The sequence below is a fragment of the Eublepharis macularius genome, chromosome 7 (genome assembly GCF_028583425.1).
Source record: "Eublepharis macularius isolate TG4126 chromosome 7, MPM_Emac_v1.0, whole genome shotgun sequence".
Classification (NCBI taxonomy): domain Eukaryota; kingdom Metazoa; phylum Chordata; class Lepidosauria; order Squamata; family Eublepharidae; genus Eublepharis; species Eublepharis macularius.
This window is the reverse complement of record NC_072796.1, coordinates 116,446,579-116,461,727: the sequence shown is the minus strand read 5'-3', so window position 1 is coordinate 116,461,727 and position 15,149 is coordinate 116,446,579. Positions and strand designations below refer to the sequence as shown.

At 40.0% G+C, this 15,149-nt stretch overlaps 1 protein-coding gene across 1 annotated transcript in view; it reads left to right on the top strand.

The window, feature by feature from the left end:
* ANGPT1 (angiopoietin 1) overlaps positions 1-15,149 on the top strand; it is a 192,835-nt gene that overhangs the window by 92,051 nt on the left and 85,635 nt on the right. The window contains exon 3 of the mRNA XM_054985901.1: positions 3,664-3,785. Coding sequence (XP_054841876.1) covers positions 3,664-3,785 — 122 coding nt within the window. The remainder of the gene's footprint in view (positions 1-3,663; positions 3,786-15,149) is intronic.

Genomic DNA, 15,149 nt, shown 5'->3' with positions numbered 1-15,149 from the left:
GGGAAGAAGAGTAACGTTCCCAATATCATCATCTACAGTTTGGGACATACGGCAGTTAAGAGTTCCGCAGCTTCTGACATCTAATGTTGTCCTTTGATATTTTTCCTATCTGTTCATAGTTTGAAATTTCCACCCCTTTCCCTTGCAGTTTGCAACATATTGTATCCAACAATTGCTGTGTATCTAAGATGAAACAAATGTATTCATGTGTGAAATCGTTTCAGTGGCCAATTAGCTGTACCAGCAGAATATTTGAGATTGGTCTTTTCTTTTGTATTCAAGCCTTGAATGAAGTTTTTGGGATCCCTTCCTAAAATAATTACTTAACCCTATATCAGCATATAGAATAACAAGAGCAATTACACAAGAAAGAGCACTTAATTGTCTCTAGCTAGAGATAATATACACATGGTGATGACAATATAGCCTTATTAAAACTTTCAGCTTCTTAGTTTTCCATAGAAAGGCTAATAAATGTTTCATATGCAACATCCTTAGTTTGTAGGTAATGGAATATGAGTGCAGGAAATTTCAGAAGCAAAAAAAAAAGCTCCAAAACATTTTTGGACTTGTGTTATAAGAGAAAATACAGGTTATATTATGTTTTTGTACTGTTTTAAAACAAAATAAGTATTTCAAGGCCAATGCACACATTATTCTCGATTTTAAAAGGATCCATTCTAATGTTATTGGAGCTCCATGGCTGTTGCTCCCCCACCCCCCTACATCCCCCAGCTTGATCATGCAGACCCCAGCTGGATAAGATCTGGGCTGAGCCTTTGTTTCCATTTCTGCTACAGGTTATTTAAGCCATGGCCAGAAGTATGATCCTTTTGGAAAGAGCCAAAGGGCTCTTACCTCATACCCCATGGCCTTAAGAAAACCAGCCCCAGCCCCAGTCCTGGGTGAAGCTTATTTTAATGGGGGGGGCGTTAAATTGTATTTTCAGTTTGTAAGCTACTATGGGACTCTGTTGGGGAGAAAAGCTTGGTAAAAGTATATGTGCTATCAAGTCATTTTCAGCTTAAGGTGAACCTACGAATTAAGGACCTCCAAAATGTCTTATCATTAACAGCCTTGCTCAGGTCTTGCAAACTGAAGGCTGTGGCTAGTAAGCACATTACTGAGTCAGTCCATCTCATGTTAGGTCTTCCTCTTTTCCTAGTATCTTCAACTTTTCCTAGCATTATTGGCTTTTCCAGAGAGTGTTGTCTTTGCATGATGTGAAGCCTCGGTTTAGTGATTTTAGCTTCTAGGGAGTATTCACATTTGATTTGATCTAGAACCCACTTTTGGCAGTCCTTGGTATCAATATTTCCTTCAATACCACATCTCTATATATAAAGTGCACAGCCCAAACCCCTGGACCTAGAAACATGAAATTTGCGGAGAACATTCATTTCATGATGTGAACACCCATTAAGAAGGAATTTTAAGAAATTTGCCCCCTAAGGGGAAAAGGGGGTCAAATGTGTTTTTCCAAAGGGATACAGCTTCCCTGTGTGGCTGGCTGGCTGCTGGCTGCTTGCGTCCCCACCCACTGCCAGCTCAGCCACTCTTCCATGATTGGGCCAGCCTTTCAAGGTTATTTGCATATGCTGGCTGATTGGGGCACACAACGTTCCATACCTTATTCCACCCCCCACCCCCCAAGAGACAGTTGGAATACAGAGATCATTTGCATATGCGGCCTGATTGGTCCTCACCCCCCCCCCCCCACATTCTAAACAGTCTGCAGTTGCTATTGGGAGTCAATGAATGTGTCCTGAGGTAAAATGCACCTCCCAGTCTTCCCCTAAAGGTTCACTAGGGTTGTCAGTCTCCCTGTGGTGCCTGGTTTTGCTTTATTCAAACACCTTTGTGAAGCTCAGGTACTATGCTATTATACTACAAAACCATTAAAAAAAAAAACCACAAACCAAAAAATGTTACATACCCATGAGTATTATAACTGGATTTAAAGTAGTTAAATACCGTAGCAAACCACGAGTATCAAGCTAGTTTCAAATAAATTATTTTTCTTCCTGTCAGCTTTCTTCAATCCTCAACTTTCACTTCTATACATAGTAATAGGGAATGCCATAATATGACTTACCTTGGTCTTGGTCCCCAGCGATACTTCCTTATACTTAAGGATCATTTCTAGCTCTTCTGAGTCTCAATCCTCTTCTGATTTCTTGGCCGCTGTCTCTCTTTTGGTTTATTTAGGTAAAAATACCTAAATAAATAAACATAATCTAGCAACGGACTTTTACAATGCAGTCCTAAGCAGTTACAACTTTGTGTCTTAGGACTGCATGGTTAGTTTAGTTACAATGGAAGGCTACAGACAGTGTCTTCGGTGGATTTATTATTATGCTCAACATGAAGCTGTCACCCAAATGGCTGCTGTATGTTGACTCCTCTCCTCCATGGCTTGTTATCCCTGTTATTACTTAGCCACCTTCAGCAATGGCCAATGACATGGTGCTGTTAGAAGTGTCTTCCCAGGGCTGAGGATGAGCCTTTTCCATCTCTCATTGAGCTAGATGCTCACTTCCTGTAGTGGTTCATGGGATTTGTATGTTCTTTCCAAATGTATTTGAATAAGCAGGAAGATAACCTTAGAAATCACATGAACCCTGGAAAGAAGTGAAAATCCCAGAGCATCTAGACCAGTGATAGAAAGCCCCACAAGGCTTTTTTGGTCCTTACAAGTCTTCTCTGCCAAGAGTTTCTCCATTCCTTTGCAAAGGTATGTTTGTCTGTACATCACTAACAACGTGCATATGATCCCTTTGTTGTACAGAATACAGAGATCATTTGCATATGTGGCCTGATTGGTCCTCACCCCCCACATTCTAAACAGTCTGCAGTTGCTATTGGGAGTCAATGAATGTGTCCTGAGGTAAAATGCACCTCCCAGTCTTCCCCTAAAGGTTCACAAGGGGGTGAGATCTTAGCTATGTCTCCATTGCCATTGGTATTTTAGGTAATGATATGTGCTGAGGATGTCAGGCTGTAGGCTTAGATCCAGACTACTGTTTCCAGGGGCAGTTTTCTCATCTGCCCCATGAGGCAGTCCAAAATCCCATGGACTTTTGATTCTGGGTGAAAGTGGGCCCCAAGAAACAGGAGTGTAGGGGGATTATTTCAGGCTGTTTTGAAGGGCAAGGTGAGAAAATTGCTCTTGGTGGGTGGAGATCCTTGCAGAAACATTAGTATGGATCCAATAGTAAGTCTCAAAGAAACTGAGATTTTTGAAAAGGAGGATTGCAGACTATTTTCCCTGGGGGTGTATGTTATCCGAGGCTGTGAGAATGATGTGGAACCAATAGAGCAGAAAAGATATGATAGAAGCAGAAATTCAATAGAAATTCGGTTTACAGAACATCAGTTGGAACAGGGTGGCTTGTATCTAAATTTTGACTGAATACTCTAGCAAGCTTCTTAGCTAAGTATGCTTTCTGAAAGAACAATGTAAATCCTGTATTTTTCTTGTTCTAGATGAAATAATTCCAGTGTCACTTTTATATGTATGCTGCTATTTAAATTATAATTCTAAGTTGAATTATTACACCGGTCTGAAGTAATGCACAATGGTGCTGTTACTGTTAATATTAACTGTTGTACTAATGTAATATATTGCATGTTCTAACATCTTTTTTTCTTTTGGACCTTTAGGTACTAAATCAAACATCCCGATTAGAAATTCAGCTGCTGGAAAATTCATTATCTACTTACAAGCTGGAGAAACAACTGCTCCAACAGACACATGAAATCTTGAAAATTCATGAGAAAAACAGGTGAAGTTTACATTTCATGGTTATTAAATGCTTGCCGAGTTCATCACTGCTGCGTTCTTTTCATCACTGTTTTTCTTAAAGCACTAATAGAAAAGATTTGGAGTGCCAAGTATACACATTTTTACGAATTGGATTGGGATGACAAGACTTCCCCATTGTTTTCCTGTATTGTTCTAGAGTTTCTTTCCACTCTTTCATAATTTGGAGAATTACTCCAGTTTATTTGGAATTGGACTGTGTACGGTCCCCTACAGTTTCCTGTTCGTTTGTGTCTTCTTCCTCTACCCAATTTCACTGACAACACCCATGCAGAAACAGCAACCTTAAAGTGATTGTATGTATACATTGTATGTGCATGTTGGAGGAGGGGTTGCGTTGTTTTACTGATGTCGGTGATGGTAAAATAAAAGAAGAATCTTCATACAACTATTCATACAATTAGGATTGCTTTTTTGCAATGTTTTATCATTGCAACTATGTATATCAGTAACACAGATGACCAATATTCCAATGATTTGAAATTTAAAGCTAGGTGCACATGCACAGCACTCTGCTCAGAAAAGGCCCAAGAAGAGCTTCATGTTTAGAAGGGAGGAAACCTGTACCTTGAAATGACTTTTCATGAATTTAATAACCCACTCACAAAATGATCATTTCATCTTTTGGGATCTTCTTTTTCACTTATTGCACTTAGGAGATGAGAAGGCACCCATGTGGGAAGCCATCATGATTCCTAATGACCTGTTTCTCAAGTAATAATTGCAGCCATCATATGCTTTTGAGTTGTCTAAATGCAACTGGAGACCATTTATGCTTCAACATGGCAATGTCGAGGCTGTTTCACCATGGTGTTTTCCTATTCCACCATAATAATATTTGAAATGTATTTATTTATCTAGCTATTTATACCATGCTTTTCTCCTCAATGAGGACTCAAACCAGCTTACAGTATTATTCTCCCGTCTTCCATTTCATCTTTGCAACAACAACCCTGTGAGGTAGGGTAGGCTGAGAGGGAGGGACTGGCCCAGAGTCACCCAGCAGGATTCCATGGCAGAGTGGGGAATCCAGACCATAGTCTGACATCCAAACCACTGCATCACATTGACTCTTCCAGTCCAAAACCACAAGGATGGACACCAATGTTGCAGGAAAACAGTTGGTTCTGCCCAAGTTTCTAAGCTTTCAACCACTTCTGCAGGGACATGTGAAGAAACCCCGGGAAAGGAGCTAATATATGACAATATTAAAATATAATGTATCCCTTGGTGGATGCAGCCTTTATGAGAAGGGGGAATAGAAGGCTGAAGCAATAAGATTAAATCTATTCCCTCTTAACTAATATGTTCTATCAAATTTAAATTGTGTATTATTGAATTACCCGCAAGACTGTTATAAAGCTTCTGGGTCAAAGAGGAAATGTGTGTGGCTTTTAACCTACTGACCTTCTGATGGTATCAATGACCTGCCAGTTAGTGACTTAGAGATTAGAACATGCAAAAGGCAGAGATTCATACAGGCCAGAGCTAGTGTATGTTTAATCTTTTGCATTTATTTATGTACTTTAACAATGTGTCATGGTGCTAAGGTATGCATTAGAGTAAATAAACATGGTCTGCCTTGACCTGTGTGCAGCTATATTGACTTACAGAGTGACATGGCCTGTAATGTGATAAAATAGCCTGATCGTGTATGTGAAAAGAAGGGATGTGTTGAAAAGAGAAGTGCTGAAAATCTATTTCTGTGTTGTAGTTAAGGCTGGGGAGTAGGAACAGTTTGTTCAAGAAAGCAGAATGGAACATGGGCTGCTAAGCAGCAAGGAAGGATGGACTGTAGATGGACTTCCTAGTTCTAGATATCTATAGATTTGATATTTGAATATGCCTAGTTCTAGACAACATATTTAAGAGCCAAACTGTGTTAATGTTCAAAGCAAGAAATCAGCAGAGCCAGTAGAAGAAAGCCTAGTTGCTTAACTGAATCTGAGCACCTTATCAGTATTGATAGTTGACATTGTAGCAGTTTCTGGCAAGCCTTCCTGGGTCCTGTGGATGTCAAAAGGCAAAATTCCAAAAGGACGGGCAAGTGAAGCCTCACTACCAGGGTAGAAAGTCACCACCAGCCTCTCTTAAATAAACCTTCAGCTGTGGAACTGAAAGGCAAGTTCCGAGCCCTTCTAGGAGGTCAGGAAGTCATCCCTGCGAGGTAGGCACTCAGCAGATTGAATCCAGAAACAAACTCAACAGGGTAGCATGTGGCAAAACGACCAAAGATCTGGCTTTGAAGCCACATCTCTCAATAACTCCACACCAAATTTATTAAAGAAAACTGCAAAAGCAAACAAAATGAACATAAAAGTATGTGGAGAAGCAGAAAACAACAACAGAGTATTTAAGCTAGGTTATATTCATTAGAATTCCCTGAACATGTTCCAGGTGTTACCTTCAGCAAGTTTCAGAGTCCAAAAGGGAGCTTTAGCTCTTAAGGCCAGAGGTCCCAGAGACAAAAGTGCAAAGGTTGCTAGCACAGGAATCCACCAATGGCATATCATTTAAGAACAGGAGCGAAGGCAGGAACAGGTCCCCTTCTCTTCCCTCTTCCCTCATTCTCCTGATCTAAAAGGTTAAGAATGAATAGAGCATGGTTTCCAGTCCTGAAAAACACCAGGCTAACAAAACACTCTATACCCGACAATAGCCCTGCAGAGAAGATTAGCACATCAAGCCCCAATCCATATGCAAAAGAACCTCCTCAGGATACAGTGAAGGCTCCCGCCATTAGCATTCCACACCCTGGGAAACTCTTACAGGATGACTCAGCCCAACCCCACCCCTCCTGAGTAGATATAAATGACTTGCTAACATCTTTTCCACACAGTGACACTGAGAGATCTCTGTCTTTTGGTGCTACATCTCTGAAGATGCCAGCCACAGCTGCTGGCAAAACATCAGGAACTACAATGTCAAGACCACGGCTATACAGCCCGGAAAATCCACAACAACCAACAAACACCATGTTCGGGTTTTTTTCTGTTTGTGCCCATGTCTACTCATGAGTCTCACAAGAAATAAATATACACAGGAGTACCTTGAGCTATGGTTTTAATGCACTGGCAATCTGGCATAAATCAGTGCATGGCTAGTACTTTAATTGTTATCACTATTCACCTCCATCATTTCTGTTTTGGTAAGGCATTTATAGGAAGCCTTTTTACAGTGCAATCCTAAGAGCACTTTCCTAGGAGTAAATCCTATTTAGCAGGATTCTGATTTCACAGGCATCCCATTTATTAGGCTTTTGAATAGACCTGTTTAGAATTGCATTGCTAATCCCATAAAAATCATTCCCACCATTCCCTTCACTTACTGGTTATTTTAGCACCCCCCCCCCCCCAATATGCCTTGAGTTATAGATTTCATTTTTAAAAAATAGAGACATATCTTGTCCTGTAATGAGACACATTCAGCTTTGGAGCTGTAGGTTATAGACCTCATTCCTAGACCTCTGGTACTCAGTGCCTCCTTTTTTTGGTTATAAACCTCTGCCTTAAGAGACTGGTAAAAAGAATGGAACACAATGAATTCAGGAATTAAGGAACTTTGCAAGACTGAGTTGTGGTAACAGAATTTTAACATATATACATGTCTCTCTGTTTCCATGTGTGTGTGTGTACGTATTGGGGTGGATCCAACCACATTAAATGAATTTAAGAGGGTGCTGATATTTGCTAATTCCCCCTCCCATTGCAGACCTTCCACTATGTTGTTCCTGAAGGTCTGCTATTCCCAATGGAAGAAAATTTTAGGGGGATAAGAGAACTGGATTGGGAGGGAGGAAGCAGTAGAATTTGCTACCCTCTTATGAAAAGTTAAATACAAGGGTTTTTTTAAGTATATGATAGGATCCACTCCAATGAATATTTGTGTGTGTGTGTGTATTTGATATTTGGTTTGTCCATTCACACTCTGAACAGGAGAAATAGAGTGCCGTGTTGCTTATTGAGTCCCTCCTTCTCGATAAATTTAAGCAACACAAGGATATTTCAAAATATTCAGTATAGACTTTCTGATTGCAAATTATTTGGAACCTGAGTGTGCATGTATGCACATGCATGTGGATGCCTTAACTAAAAATATATTCATTATCCCCAAACCCTTGTTGAGTTTGCTTTTCTCCCATAAAAAATTATTAACACTAACATGACATTGTTTAAATAGCAATGCCATTCATAATCCTGATTATATTTATTGTACTACCTAAGAAATCAAGATAACTGTTCAATTACTCTAGTTTCCTATAAACTGTCATTATTGAATATTCTATACATATAACATACGTAAAAAATGAAGTGGGTATTTATCTCAAGGTATTAAGCACTTATCTGTACCTGCTGGGGAACTCAAAAAGTAGATCATACTATCTATACTCTGTAAAGTCCAGATTTCGAGAATCCTATCAATGTTTATTTTTAAAAATCCCAGTCCTGTTCCATATCCTCTTAAACATATCATTCTCCATTTGGAAGATAAAATCCTCTTTAAGCTTTACACATGGTCTGGATTGGATTAGGAGATATACCCTATCCCAAGCAAAGGAAATTATCTGCCTCCAGCATTCCATCACTCAAGGAGCATCTTCAGTGCCATCTCCACCCTGACAGAAACTGCATTGAAAGTCTTTATATTGGCTTATCCTCCATCTGCCTAACCGTTTGGATGCCTGTGAGAGTTATGCTGGGCCATCCTGCTGCTTTACATCCTGACAAATTTAATGCATCATTTCTCAAGTGGAAAATTGATTTCGGGCCTTGTTAAGATCAATAAGCTAGACAATATTATGTAATAAGACTGCATTTGAAACAAAGGTCCATTAAAAAAAAGAAATAACAGCTGAAGATTTATTGTCAAACTGGACATGCCTCAACATTAACTTACCGTAAAAATAACATCCTATTCTTTCAACCTTTAACATGATCTCATAACATTTTAAAGGCCATTTCAAATAATATACATGGAAAGCACTTCCTGTATAGGGCCACATGGGTTGTTATGGCTGATAGTAACATGTGTGCTCTTAGAATGGACCTAGAAGGGTATAATTCTGTTTAGGATTGCACTGGGAGGAAATGACTGAAATGCAGAAATGATGTTTTCTGATCCCCGCTGGTTTGATTCAAAAACCTCCATTTCTATTTCACTTTACTCTTTATGCAAGTCAAACCAGCCCTGTTTTTGTATCTCTGCTCTTTTCTGTTTCACTCATGCTGAATAAAATTCACACATTTTTAATGTTATTTAAGTGGCCATTTTCAAACTTCTTACCGGCTGCGGAACATTGCACAAAACTCCTGGAACAACAGCGTCTACCTGGCATGATTTCATGTGAGAACCAGAGTTATGACGGGAAATCACGCCAGGAAGATGCTGTCATTCCGGGAGCTTTGTGTGGTGTTCCGTGGCCAGTAAGAAGTGTGAAAATGGCCAATATCTATTGCATATAAATGACATATAATGTAAAACAGTGTAGAAGAAAAAAACAAATCAGAGGAACTGCAATGAAAACAGGTAGAATGAAAAGCTCACAATCACAACATGTAAAGTGAGACAAAAAGAGCCATATTCATACCAATGTGCGCAATATGACCTATACCATATACTCTTTAGAAAGACATTAGAAATATACCATATACTCATTAGAAAGAAAGAAAGTTTAAAATGTGAAGTGTCAATGCAACATCCATATATTTGCAAACATCATGTGCTATAACTTCTCGTTAGAGAACCAAGACTGGATGCACCCCTCTGGAAAATATGTACTCCATGCCAAACATGAGTTTGCTGCTGCAGCTTGTATAAATGAACTGTAAATATCATAGAATGCCATGCTTATGATAATAATTCCAAAGAGAGGCTCCTTTTCATTTTTGTTTTGCATATTATCATATTTATGATATTTCAAAATACTCAGTTAACACATTTACAATGTAATATGTTTCTGTGGATGAAACTGAATTGGTGTGGAATTTCACACTTTCCCCTTCCTGCTGCATCCCAAAGTGCCCCTTGGAATTCTGCTGCTGGGAGATGGGATCCTGAAGAACAGCTAATGGGGGATATTTGGGGCTGCAGTGCAAAGGGGCAGGTGGGAAAGTTGTACTTTGTTGGCACATACTCCATCTGCAGTAATGCTCTGGTGGATCCAAACCATTGACTTCATATAGACTTAGAAGAGTGTAATTCTGCTTAGGTCTGCACCGTAAGTTCAATGGGAGATTTACCATAGGAAACCCTGTCTGAGCGATTTGAAAATAAAAAAATTGGGGAAACCCAAAGCTCCTAAAACTAAAATCTAGTTTAAAATGTGGTAAATATTAACAGGGAGTTTTAGGTGCAGAATTCATACTTGAAATAGGATGTTGCATGCTACAGAAGGATTCTGTATTATTATGCAACCAAGGCAATTCTGAGGAGAGGCAGAGGCTCAGGGTTTGAATATAAATGGCAGGATAACAACAACAACAACAACAACAATAACAGCAACAACATTCGATTTATATACCGCCCTTCAGGACAACTTAACGCCCACTCAGAGCGGTTTACAAAGTATGCCATTATTATCCCCACAATAAAACACCCTGTGAGGCGGGTGGGGCTCAGAGAGCTCCAGAGAGCCGTGACTAGCCCAAGGTCACCCAGCTGGCTTCAAGTGGAGGAGTGGGGAATCAAACACTTAAAACACTAACTCTGTAGAATATTTTTAAAAAAATTATTATTCTTCATCATCAGGAACAAAAATCTTAAAATTGGTCCACACCTTTGCGTGACACTGTATGTGATATAACTTTCCTAATATCAAGATGTGTCATAGCTTCAGCACTAAAACGTCTGTTGGCTTCCTCAGTCTCAGTCTCCAAGCAAAGGGTGTTCAAAACAACATCATCACACGCTATCCTTCATGTAGGCAGTTTAGCTGTCAATGCAACTCATTATCAACTCATGAGGGCCAAAGGAGTGTGTAGAAAATAGCAAAGAAATCTACATTATGAAAATCAACACACACATGCGTACAAAGACGCATTATGTCATGGATAGCTTCGTGAGACAGCCACCCAGTCAAGATTCAGAATCAGCCAGCATTAACTGCAATGCATTAACTGCAATGCAGGCCTATGTGGAGTTACCCATTTCTAAGCCAATTAACTTCAAAGTACTTTGAAGGGTGTAACTTGGCTTAGGATTGCAGTGTTGGTGTTCCAGGGTTAGCACGCTAGAGGAAGTTTGTATTGTTTCCCAGTAGCAGCTCCAAGTTTGAGAGGCTAAAGAGTAGTGGTAGTTTCTCCACAATGTGGTTCTGTTAGAAGTACGTCCCAAGAAAAAAATTATAATTTGTGATCCAGGAACTGGGGTGGGTGGGATTTTTACCATGATTGCTGATTTTCAGGTAGGACATTACTTGTTCAGGATTTAAGATTTTGGGATCATTCTTTTCAATGGGGAATGTATTTGAGGGGCTGTGGCAGCAGTTTTAAAATACTCGAGTCAACTTCTGGCAAGTTGAACCCATTATTTTGGAAGAATTGTTATATTCTTTATCTGGATTACCTCTCCAGTGTCAGTATCATCTTCTCTGTTCAATAAAAGGCACTGCTACATAGCTTTTAATAACCCCATAGTCAGAAAGCATTTATGATGACCTATTTCTTCAGCCACCTCACAGACATTTTTTTTTTACTTTTTAAAAACGTAAAATGTTCATTAATACAGTGGCCTCTAAGTAGCAGGCCAAGACTCAATACTGGGTCTCTAGCCCACCTAAAGTGGGTCATTCTGGCTCGAGGCGCGGTCACAGTCATCTGCATGTACTCTTCCACTCAGCTCAGGAGCCTCTCCCCAACTGTGTAATTTGGAGTTAGGCTCCTTAAGCGGCAGGAAGGCTTCATACTTCTTTGAGCAAAGTGGTAAGAGACATCCTAGCATTTCCTTGTTACCTTCTTTAATATGATTTGTACACAGCTACTGGTTCTCCCTTGAGGAAGGTCCTTCCAGGAGAAAAGCCCTTATCTCTGGGGGGGGTGGAGGGAGAACCATAGGGCCTGATAATTAGAAGCCATCATCAGTTGGAAAGTGGGGTGACCACACAAACACCTGGGTCCCTCTTCTTACCGTCCCCTTCAGCATTTTGCTAGGTCCCAACAGACAGTTACTGCGGCATTTGGTGAAGTTTCTTTTGTTGTGTAGAAAGGTTGTAGCTTCATCTGAGTAACTGGTAGCAAAACAGGCTAGATATCCAGTATCTAGCCTGTTTTGAAGAACCACATAGTTCTTCACGTCACTCCTGGGTGCATTTGAAAGAATCAACCACAGGCGAGCCACCAGTTCCTGAGGAAGTGGTCCCAACAAAAGCTGCCGCTTAGCTGGCTGCAGTTTGGACCATGAGTGGCACACCTCCTCAGAGAGAGGGTTACCTCATGGATCCCTCAAGGCACCTGTAACAAAAAGATAAAATCAAATGAAGAATGAGTATACTAACACCGTCTTCTTAGCCCAGGGAGTGCATACCTTGTTTGGAAAATACCTACTATAGAAGACATTTAGTTGGGGTGATCTGTTTCCAAAGTCCACAAAGATTAAGGAAATTGAAACGTTTGGGAATAAAGGAAAAGAGACGCTTTGTGACTATTGTGGGCAAAGGACATAACAGCAAACCCCACCTCACTTGAATTTACCACAGAAGAAATTGTTAAAGGGGATTCTCTGATATGCTGTATATGGAATAGAAGTATTCTGAGCCTGTGTTGCACATTGAAATAATTGGATGTGATATTTATTGGATCTCCTATAAATTGAATATTGTTGTATTTATAGAATTGTTGTATGGTTGTATATGTATCCTAAAACTACTGTAATAATCAACGATTAATTGTTACATGATATCCAGGTGGTTTCTAGTTAGTCATCTGAGTAACTGGCTGAGTAATTGGTTGGAGGACAAGCTGATTAGGAAAGCTATGGGAGGAGCCAGTTTGGTGTAGTGGTTAAGAGCGCAAGACTCTAATCTGGAGAGCCGGGTTTGATTCCCCACTCCTCCACTTGAAGCCAGCTGGGTGACCTTGGGCTAGTCACAGTTCTCTGGAGATCTCTCAGCCCCATTCACCTCACAGGGTGCTTTGTTGTGGGGATAATAATGGCATGCTTTGTAAACCGCTCTGAGTGGGCATTAAGCTGTCTGGAAGGGCAGTATATAAATTGAATGTCATTATCAACTCAGAACACAAGAAAGGAGGAGGGGAAATGAAATAAGAAGAATGCAGAACAAGAGTTCACCCAGCTAATACATTGCACTGGATTTTAATTGGAAGCCACTACATTCATGTATTTATTTTAATGATATATATCACCTTCCTATTCTTAAGAGAGCCCAAGATGTTCAGAATTTCAGTACTAAAACATTCATCACTTTAAAAGCAAGAGCATACACCTGCATCTTCACATCACTGAATATTGTGCTATTGTTGTGTTACAGCAATCATTCCCAACTGGATTTACCTGTATGGGAGAGAATCTCATTCTGAATGATTGATATAGTATAACAATAAAACAGTTTCCAATGAAGGGTGGATGGGTCACTTGACCAACCATACAAACCACATTTAAAATTATGTAAAATTGAGTTCAGGGTCAAGCTGACTAAAATGTGTGTATGCAGGGGGGGGAGGGGATAAATACATAGTTAGTTAGTTAGTTAGTTAGTTAGTTAGTTAGTTAGTTAGTTAGTTAGTTAGTTAGTTAGTTAGTTAGTTAGTTAGTTAGTTAGTTAGTTAGTAGATTTATATCCTGTCCTCTCTGCAAGCAGGCTCAGGGTAGGTCATAATATCACAAATAACAATAATTTGTGAATACATTTGGCAACTGTATTCCAAAAATATGATATTGTCTTTCTCAGTGAGAAATAGCCCTGTTGTTAGAGATGAAGGAATACTAAAACTATAAAATACAGAATAAAGCAGTATAAAACAAGAAAACCCAAGTCCAGCAAGCACCTCCGAGATGTGGCAAACCAATAACTTCAGACATGCATCACTATGAGCAGGTATGTCCAATCTAATAAAACAGTGGAAACGGAAGCCGAAGCGGAGCAGACCAGGCAAGAAACCAGCAGGATAATTTGCCAGCAATTCACCGGGATAATTTACCACAATCACAGGCCCAGTGGAACTGTGATAAGGCCCGCAGGGCTCAGGTAGAGCATTCCACCAGGCTGGTGCCAGAACTGAAAATAAATTAAGCAAATATATTTCATCACATTATTGTCCCATTTGAAAAGTGTCTTAATAAAATGGGTTTCCCCCCCTACACAACAATGGTCTAGGTCATCTTTGCTCATCAGCCAACTGTTAGTATTGGGAAGCCTTCCATATTGCAAGGGTGTGCTGCCAGGTGTCAAGGCCGGGCTAAAGCTGTGGGTGGCATTATCCAGAACTGGGCCTGGGTTATGTTGCAGCCCTCTGACAATGATTGCTCAATGGTCTCTTTGAACTTCTTTCTTGCTTCCTTGAAATGTCTCAGATGCTCTGCCAAGCAGGATCGTTAGCATTGACCCTCAGATTTTGCTTTCCTGGATGCTACTGTTCCTGATGGAAGCTTTCCCCCCTCTACTTTTAGCCTCTGTATCTAGATTAGAAGAACTACACAGGGAGAAAATCAATGCAAGATGATTTTTATAGCGCTGCAGCTCTGTTCTTGGAGAAAGTATCATGTGGCCATTGCAGCCTGTCTTGCAGATGTTAAAAGCATAAACATTTGGCAACTGTATTCCAAAAATATGACATGGTCTTTCTCAGTGAGAAATAGCTCTGTTGTTAGAGATGAAGGAATGTTTCCTATATCGTGTTTCCTATACATATAAAGCAATGGCTCTATATGTATAATGGCCTCAGTTTCACTGTTACTTTGCCAGATTAATTTCTATTGGGTGCATATGTTGCATGGTTTTTATATGCAATATATATGGTATTTATATGTGCTATTTTATTATTATTTATTATATTATCCTGAATCAGTGTGGTGTCATGGTTAGAATGCTGGACTAGGATTTGGGTAACTCAGGTTTGAAATCCCCCATCCGCCATGGAAGGTAACTAAGTTACCATGGGCCAGTCACTTGCTCAGAATGACTAAGGGCCAAGCTACAAGTGACGAATGACACTTGAACAGCAAGTGTATTTCTCCCTGTTCACTTGCCCTCCACTCAATCCACTTGCTGTTCAAGTGTCATTCGTCACTTGTAGCTTGGCCCTGAGACTAGCAGTATAATCCAAAACTTCAGAGTTATTGAAATCAATGGGATTAGACTGGAGTAACTGTT